This window comes from Myotis lucifugus, unplaced genomic scaffold (genome assembly GCF_000147115.1).
Source record: "Myotis lucifugus unplaced genomic scaffold, Myoluc2.0 scaffold_138, whole genome shotgun sequence".
Taxonomy (NCBI): domain Eukaryota; kingdom Metazoa; phylum Chordata; class Mammalia; order Chiroptera; family Vespertilionidae; genus Myotis; species Myotis lucifugus.
This window is the reverse complement of record NW_005871186.1, coordinates 1,117,623-1,125,337: the sequence shown is the minus strand read 5'-3', so window position 1 is coordinate 1,125,337 and position 7,715 is coordinate 1,117,623. Positions and strand designations below refer to the sequence as shown.

The window sequence follows — 7,715 nt, the reverse complement described above, 5'->3', positions numbered from 1 at the left end:
GAAGCAGCCAGTGCTGATGTGGAAGCTACAGCAAGTATCCAGGAAATCTAGCCGAGATAATTAATGAAGATTGCTACTCTCTCTTTTTTAAAAAATATATTTTATTGATTTTTTACAGAGAGGAAGGGAGAAGGATAGAGAGCTAGAAACATCGATGAGAGAGAAACATTGATCAGCCACCTCCTGCACACCCCCCACTGGGGATGTGCCCGCAACCAAGGTACATGCCCTTGGCCGGAATCGAACCCGGGACCCTTCAGTCTGCAGGCCGATGCTCTATCCAGTGAGCCAAATCGGATGCCTGCAATAACAGATTTTCAATGTAGATCAAACGGTCTTCTAATGGAAGATGATGCCATCTAGGAATTTCACAGCTAGAGAGGAGAAGCAAATGCCTGGCTTCAAAGTCTCAAAGGGCAGGCTGAGCCCTGGCCGTTCATTGTGGCTTAGTTGGTTGAGCATAATCATGTCCAGGTTGGGGGCTTGGTCCTCAGTAGGGGGTGTGCAGAAGGCAGCTGATCCATGTTTCTCTTTCTAAAATCAATACCAAAAAAATTTTTTAAAGGGCAGGCTGACTTTGTTAGGAGCTAATGCAGCTGCTGACTTTAAGTTGAAGTCAGTGCTCATTTACCCTTCTGAAAATCCTAGGCCTCTTAAGAACTATGCTAAATCTATTCTGCCTGTGCTCTAGAAATGGAACAAAGCCTATATGTGATAGCACATCTGTTTACAATATGATTTATTGAATATTTTTGGGACCTACTGCTCAGAACAAACTATTCCTTTGAAAATAATGCTGCTCATTGACAAACACCTGGTCACCCAAGAGCTCTGATGGAAATGAACAAGATTAATGTTTTCATGCTGCTAACATTCATTTTGCAATCTGTGGATCAAGGAGTAATTTCAATTTTAAAGTCTTATTATTTAAGAAATACATTTCATAATGCGATAGTTGCCATAGTAATTCCTCTGATGGATCTGGGCAAAGTGAATTAAAAACCTTCTGGAAAAGATTCATTATTCTTTATTAAGAACATTAGTGATTCATGGGGAAAGGTGAAATATCATCATTAGCAGAAGTTGGAAAAAGTTGATTCCAACCCTCATGGGTGACTGGGAAGGGTTCAAGATTCCAGTGGAGGAAGTAACTTTATATGATGTGGAAATAGGAAGAGAATTAGAAGTGGACCCTGAAGATGTAACTGAATTGCTACAATCTCATGATAAAACTTTAATGGATGAAGAGTTGCTTCTTGTGGATGAGCAAAGTGGTTTCTTGAGGTGGAATCTATTAGTGGTGAAGATGCCATGAAGATTTGTTGAAATGACAACAAAAGATTTAGAATATTACTTAGATGATAAAGCAGCAGCAGGGTTTGGAGGACTGACTCCAGCCCTGGCTGGCATGGCTCAGTTGGAGTGTCGTCCCATGCACCAAAGGGTGATGGTGGGTTTGATCCCTGGTCAGACCATGTGCAGGAGGCTACTGATTAATGTATCTCACATTGATGTTTCTCTCTCCCTCCTCTCTCTCAAAATCAATTTAAAAAAAAAAAAAAGGATTGACTCCAATTTTTTAAATATCTTTTGCTGTTGTTTTGTTCTTGGAGAGACATTGATGCGAGAACAGAACATCAATTGGCTGCCTCCTGCACATTCTCTACCAGAGATGAAGCCTGCAACCTGGGCATATGCCCTGACCATAAACCAGCAACCTTTTGGTGCATGAGACAATGTCCAATTGAACAACACCGGCTAGGGCTTGACTCCAATTTTAAAAGAAGTTCTACTGTAGATAAAAATACTATTAAACAGCATTGCATTCTATAACTTATTCGTGAAAGTCAATCAGTACAGCAAACTTCATTTTCTTATTTTAAGAAATTGCCACAGTCATTCCAACCCTCAGCCATTCTGCTCTTATCAGCAGCCAACATCAAGGCAAGACCCTCTACCAGCAAAAAGATTACAACTCACTGAAAGCTCAGATGGTGAATAGCATTTTTTAGAAACGATATGTTTTTTTAGTTAATGTACGTTGTTTAGACACGCTACTGCACACTTAATAGACTACAGTGGAGACCAAAATGTTTTGTAACTGACTTTATTGCAATATTCACTTTGTTGTAGTGGTCTGGAACCGAACCTGCAATATCTAAGCTAGCCTGTATTGTCCTCCCTCCCCCAATATATTGGGCAGAGGCTGCTTCTGATACACAATTGTATCTTTTTCAAAAAAAATACATTTTTATTGACTTCAGAGAGGAAGGGAGAGGGAGATAGAAACATCAATGATAGAGAATCATCGATCGGCTGCCTCCTGCAAGTCCCCCACTGGGGATTGAGCCCGCAACCCAGGCATGTGCCCTTGACAGGAATCAAACCCGGGACCCTTCAGTCCACAGGCTGACGCTCTATCCATTGAGCCAGATCGGCTAGGGCCACAGTTGTGTCTTTGTTATACCTAGCAAGGCCCACAATGGGCATTCATAGGTGATTTTCAGTGGAGGCAAGCTGACATCTTCTGACTTAGGCCATTCTCCCATTCACAGAACTTGGCCCATTCTAAGAGGGACTATGGGAAGAGTACCATTCAGAAGTTAAAGACAAAACCAGATTCAGGGGACAGAGGCCCTCAGAAAAAGACAGCCCATACTGCTCCATGAGCAGAGGCCAGGAGAAGGGACTTGAAAGAAGGTAGGTGGTCTGAAGACTGAGCAGGAACAAAGTATGCTCTAACAAGCCCAGATTCCCCTTTTCCCACACAGATCAGGCAGCTTAGCAGCCAAGGGAGAAAAATAGACTTTATTTACAAGTAATAACATTTAGAAAAGATCCATCCCTGGCCCTTAAAAACCTTCCCATCAATCCAAATCCCACCCCATTACAAGTCTAGAGAAGGTGGGGGATGAGCTGTCCCCACCCTCCCCCACCCCAGCAAGCCTGGCGGTCATGGAAAAGAGCATCCTCTGGGTAACTGTGCCCTTGGATGGATGGAAGCACCTTATCCCCAGGTGCTCCCACTAGGTCAATAGACTTTAACAAGGGCCCTTGGTAAGCCTAGCCACCAGCAACAGCAGGGATCAGGGCCTGCTCCTCCAATGGTCCAATGGTCCCTTCTAAATACAGAGGCTGAGGAGGACTGGCTGGGCCCAAGGACCCAGTCCTCAAAGCCAGCCTCAAATCTCGTCATGGAGAAGTGACTTTGCTTTGTGAAAACAGGAGGCAAGGTAGGGAGAGGACCCAGACTGTTCGGGCTCCAGGCCAATTCTGACGACACATCTGTTCTCCTAGTGAAGGCTCTGATAAAGGTCCAGGTACCAGGCCAAGGTGTGCCAGGCATCACTGTCTCTAGGGGTTTGGCCACTGTTGGCCTGAAAGCTGAGAGAAGGCACTGAGCGGGACAGCATCAGGCAAGGGCAGCATCAGGGACACAGGTGGGGCCACTCACTGGTACTGGTCCTTTAGTGCTTTGCCTGAAAGAGAGAAACAGTCACATGGCTGTGATATCAGCCTGCACCAGCTGGCGTAGGAAGACCTCTTCCTGCTCCCATAGCCCTGACTAGGATCCCTTCCATGGTGTGGCCCTGGACAGATCTACCTTCAGGTTACCAGTTGCTAGATGTGTCTAAGCAACTCTGGATTTTCTCAGGAGTGGAGTTGTCTGCCTCCTCTCCTCAATAATAAGCCATTGACCAAGACAAGGAGCACCTGCTTAGCCCCCAGCAGGCCTGCCCTGGAAGCGGTCCCATACTTCTACTGGGGTTCCTAAGAGTTAAGCCTCCCTCTTCCCTGCCAGTGCCTCCACCTTGCTCTTGGCCCGAGAAGTGGCGGCAACGATGGCAGCAGCAGTGGCAGCGCTGGCTGTGGTGGTGGCAATGCGAGGAGAGCGACGGGTTCCACTGCTGGTGTTGGGAGAGGCCTTGGGCAGGGCTTTCTTTGAGGCCCCCCTCCGCAGAAGGCTATTCCCAAGCTTCTTGGGCGTGTTGAGGATGCTGAAGGTCATGGACTGGCGGCGATCAGCCTGTGGGGAGGGGCTGTCAAATGAGGCTCACTGCTGCTTTCCCAGGCCAACCTGCTGCTCTAGGGTCTCCCTTCAGCCCCCAACTAACCTGTTTAACAACAGCGGGAGCTGCTTTCTTCTGGGCCTCCGTAGTGCTCTGTTTGCGCCCTTCATGTCGGTCCCGGGGAGTCATGGGTCGTGGGAAACAGCTGGTGGGCTTCTTAGACTATGGGGAAGAGGCCGATTAGGCAGACATCAGCAAGAGGACTTCACATCCAAAGCCAGGTATCTTAGCTGAGTGGACCTATAAATCAGCTTGTCCCATCAGCAGCACCTCTTACCCCACCACCAAGGGCCAGAAGCCTCCCCTTTAATCTACTTTTCAAACTTGGTGAGCTGACCTGGCAGGCTGCTAGAATAAAACCCAGGAGCCAACGTCTCCTACCTCAGGGGTGCCAGGGCCCTGGTGGGGCTCCAAGGAGACCCGTTTGCGCTGCCGGGTGGTGATGCCAGTGCCCTCAGCTATCTGGGTTGGCTGCATGCTGGCTCGGCGCAGGGTCTCCTGGGGGTCACCAGTTTTCATCTCTTCATCTGTGATGGTCGCCAGGCTCAGGGAAGGCTGCGTGGGGTGGAAGTGGTCAATGGACCCAGGCTGTTGGAGATGCAACAGGATGGCCCAGATTCTCTTCACTGGCCTGGCACGTGGGACAGCTGAAGGCTTCATATCGCAAAAGGCCTCCCTCCCTGTTGTCTTCCCTGGCACACTGGCTACCGAAGAGGAGTCCCAAGCAAACCTCTCTACCTCCTACCCATCCACAGGAACTTCAGCCCTGAGCTCCCTCCCTTCCAGCTATTCTACTAGAGCCACGGTCACCAAACTGCGGCTCACAAGCCACATGCGGCTCTTTGGCCCCTTGAGTGTGGCTCTTCCACAAAATACCACATGCGGGCGCGCGTACAGTGCGATTGAAACTTTGTGGCCCATGCGCAGAAGTCGGTTTTCGGCCTGGGCGAGTCTATTTTGAAGAAGTACTGATGATATTTGGCTCTGTTGACTAATGAGTGTGCCGACCATTGTACTAGAGGTATCTAGTCGCCCTCCTCCGGAGGCCAGAGACCAAGGGCACTATTACTTGAGCTGGGTCAGCAAATGGCACGGGGATGGAATGCCAAGAGAGGAAGGGGTGAGCCAGTGCAGGCAGGTCCCATGCAGGTGACCCCAGAGCTCACCCTGGACTCAAGTGGATAGCAGGTCTTCAGGTGCGGGGGGCAGACTCGATTGCGCTGCTGCAGCTCTGCAATGCGGTTCCAGTCATCCAGCTGCTCGGGCTCGTCCTGGCAAGTGCCCATGTAGAAGCTGTTCCTTCCTGGGGAGGGCAGGGATATTGGAGCAAGTGGGGCTGGAAGGCCGGGAAGAGTGAAGGTGGAAGCAGCAGGTTGCCCACTGGCCCTGGCATCTCGCCAGCCTTTGCTGCCACCATCCTGTCCACCTCCCCCGTGGACTTCAAGCCCAGTAGCCCAGAGTCCGGCTCTGCTTAGAGCTGCAGATACAGGAGCTGGCTCACTGCATTCTCTCTGGAGAGGTCAGGCAGAGGCCATGACACCAAGAGAAACTACTTGAGGGCCAGGAATTGATACCCAGGGGATCACCAAAGGACAAGAGCCTCTCAGAAGAATCTGAGGGTAAAACACTCGCCAGCTTGGCCCTTTGGCAGACTCTCACCACCTGAGGACTCCTAATAGCTTCTGAGCTTCACTATCATGCTGGGAATCTGCCCATTGTGGGAGCATTTCTGATTCCCCCTTGATGGACAGGCAAGGCGGCAAGGAAGGCAGCCAGGAAGCTAGCCTTGGGCTTTTAAATGCTTATTTCCCTGTGCCAGGATCTGCTTCCAGTCTAACATTTGGGTTGGGTTAGGGAACAGTCCCTACCTGGAGGGGCCCCACTGGACACCCCAGCCTGGGAGCGGCGAGCAGAGCTGCGAGTGGTGGGCCGGTATCCAGGCAGGCTGAGCAGAGCTGAGTTGCCATCATCAGGAGAGCTCAGGCGGGCTAGAGACTGGGTGGAGGAGGTGGCTCTCGGGCCGGCCTGGGAAACGGGGGCAGACTGCGTGCTGTAGAAGGATGAGTTGGCGCTGTCTGCCTCTTCCACATCTGACTTCTGGAAGAAAGGACGACCTGTTGTAGTGGGCTGAGTGGGCACTTGGCATTCTATAAAGAAGCCTCCACTGTTGCTCCTCCTGAAGCCCCTCAGATCCTGCAGCATGTTCCTATACTGCTGTGCAAGAGTTCTTACCTGGACGTCTGCAAGAAATGGGCCTTACTGCCAGAATCCCACACAAAGTGCTGAGGGTATCGACTCTTTTCTACCCAGTTTCCCCACTAAGTCTATTCAGTGCTTTGAGGGAGGGAAGGCAGAGTATATCAGACTATTTCAGAAGTGAAGTGCAAAGAAATGAAGTAACTGGCCCAAAGATCAAACAGCTAGGAAGTGGGAGAACCAGGGCTCTCATGTCTCCTGAGCTGGTCAGGCTCATCCCACGGCCTCCGCGTCTCTGGCCCACACTTGCCAGGGTCTGACCATCTTTTAGAGCTTTTCCAGCATCTTGGTAGCAGAGGGCACCCTGTACACAGAGGTGTCCCTGTTGCCCCAAAGGCACCCCTCTCCTCCCTAAACCTCGGGATGTGGAAACAAGGGCCAGAGTCCCCAGGCTGGCAGGCAGCCCCCTGGCAGCAACATCTCGGCTCCCCCGGGATGTGCTGGGAAGCACAGGTTCGGCTGCAACTTCTCCATATTCTCTCCCTTCAGCCTGTACAGGGTCAGTGCTGGACATGGAGAGGACACCAGCCTTACAGTCAGCAGATAGGCATCTAATTACAGTCCTGCCCTTTTCTTCAAAAGAGGTCTAAGGTCTTAGAATTCCAGCCTTTCCTTCTGTGAGATACGGGCTGGTCAGCCCTGCGGCTATGTGGAGGACCCACTGGAAAGATGCCCTTGAGAAGACATGAGCATTACTGTCCTGCAGCCCCCATCCCAGAGCCTGACCTTGGTCATGGTGATGTTGATGATTTGTGTAGTCCGTCGACGAGCAGAACGGGTCTTCCTGCCTGAGTCCGGGAAGATGTCCCCCAGGGAGTCCAGGCTTCCCTCCAGGGGTGGCTGACCCCGAGCCGGGATGGGGGTGAAGTAGAGACTTTCCAGGGATTCTACCTTGGGGGGCAGGCGCTGAGAGATGGGTGAAGCTGGCTCCCCTGGGATGCTGGTGCCATCTGGCTGGGTACGAGGCAGCTTGCTATAGGAAAGAAACCTGATGAGATGCCATTCTTGCGGCTAGGAAGCATTTTGTCCATCTCTTTGCTCCAAAGTGGCAAATTCTTGCATTTATTGTAAGCAGACCAGGTCAAGCACCCCATTTGCTGAATTTTCAGAGGTGCCAAGGAGCGCCCTTGACCTGGGCCTTCCCTCAGTCCACTCCATGGCCCTCTGACTCCTCAATACTGGCAACTCCCAGACCCATATACCCACTGCCCCAGACATCTCTGGACACCCACCTCTACTCCCCAATGAACATGTCCCAAACTAAGCTCATCTGTGTGTCCCTCCTCCTGTATCTTCTATTTCAGCGAATGGGAGCATCCTTCACCCAAGCTGCCCAGACATGAACATGGGCACAATCCTACTGCTTCCCTCTCCTAATAAACCAAATCA

General features: G+C 50.8%; 1 protein-coding gene across 8 annotated transcripts in view; it reads right to left on the bottom strand.

Moving 5' to 3' along the window:
• Nucleotides 1-2,788: 2,788 nt before the first annotated feature.
• The window catches only part of NUMA1 (nuclear mitotic apparatus protein 1), an 84,516-nt gene continuing 79,589 nt past the window's right edge, over nucleotides 2,789-7,715 (bottom strand). For 5 of the 8 annotated variants that reach the window (XM_023758718.1, XM_023758719.1, XM_023758717.1 and 2 more), the window contains 7 exons: nucleotides 7,053-7,299; nucleotides 5,939-6,167; nucleotides 5,237-5,406; nucleotides 4,452-4,658; nucleotides 4,116-4,232; nucleotides 3,812-4,027; nucleotides 2,789-3,479 (listed from right to left, as the gene is read on the bottom strand). In XM_023758718.1, coding sequence (XP_023614486.1) covers nucleotides 3,468-3,479; nucleotides 3,812-4,027; nucleotides 4,116-4,232; nucleotides 4,452-4,658; nucleotides 5,237-5,406; nucleotides 5,939-6,167; nucleotides 7,053-7,299 — 1,198 coding nt within the window. In that variant the 3' untranslated portion in view covers nucleotides 2,789-3,467. The remainder of the gene's footprint in view (nucleotides 3,480-3,811; nucleotides 4,028-4,115; nucleotides 4,233-4,451; nucleotides 4,659-5,236; nucleotides 5,407-5,938; nucleotides 6,168-7,052; nucleotides 7,300-7,715) is intronic. The other 3 variants (XM_023758720.1, XM_023758721.1, XM_023758723.1) reach the window with 3 other exon arrangements.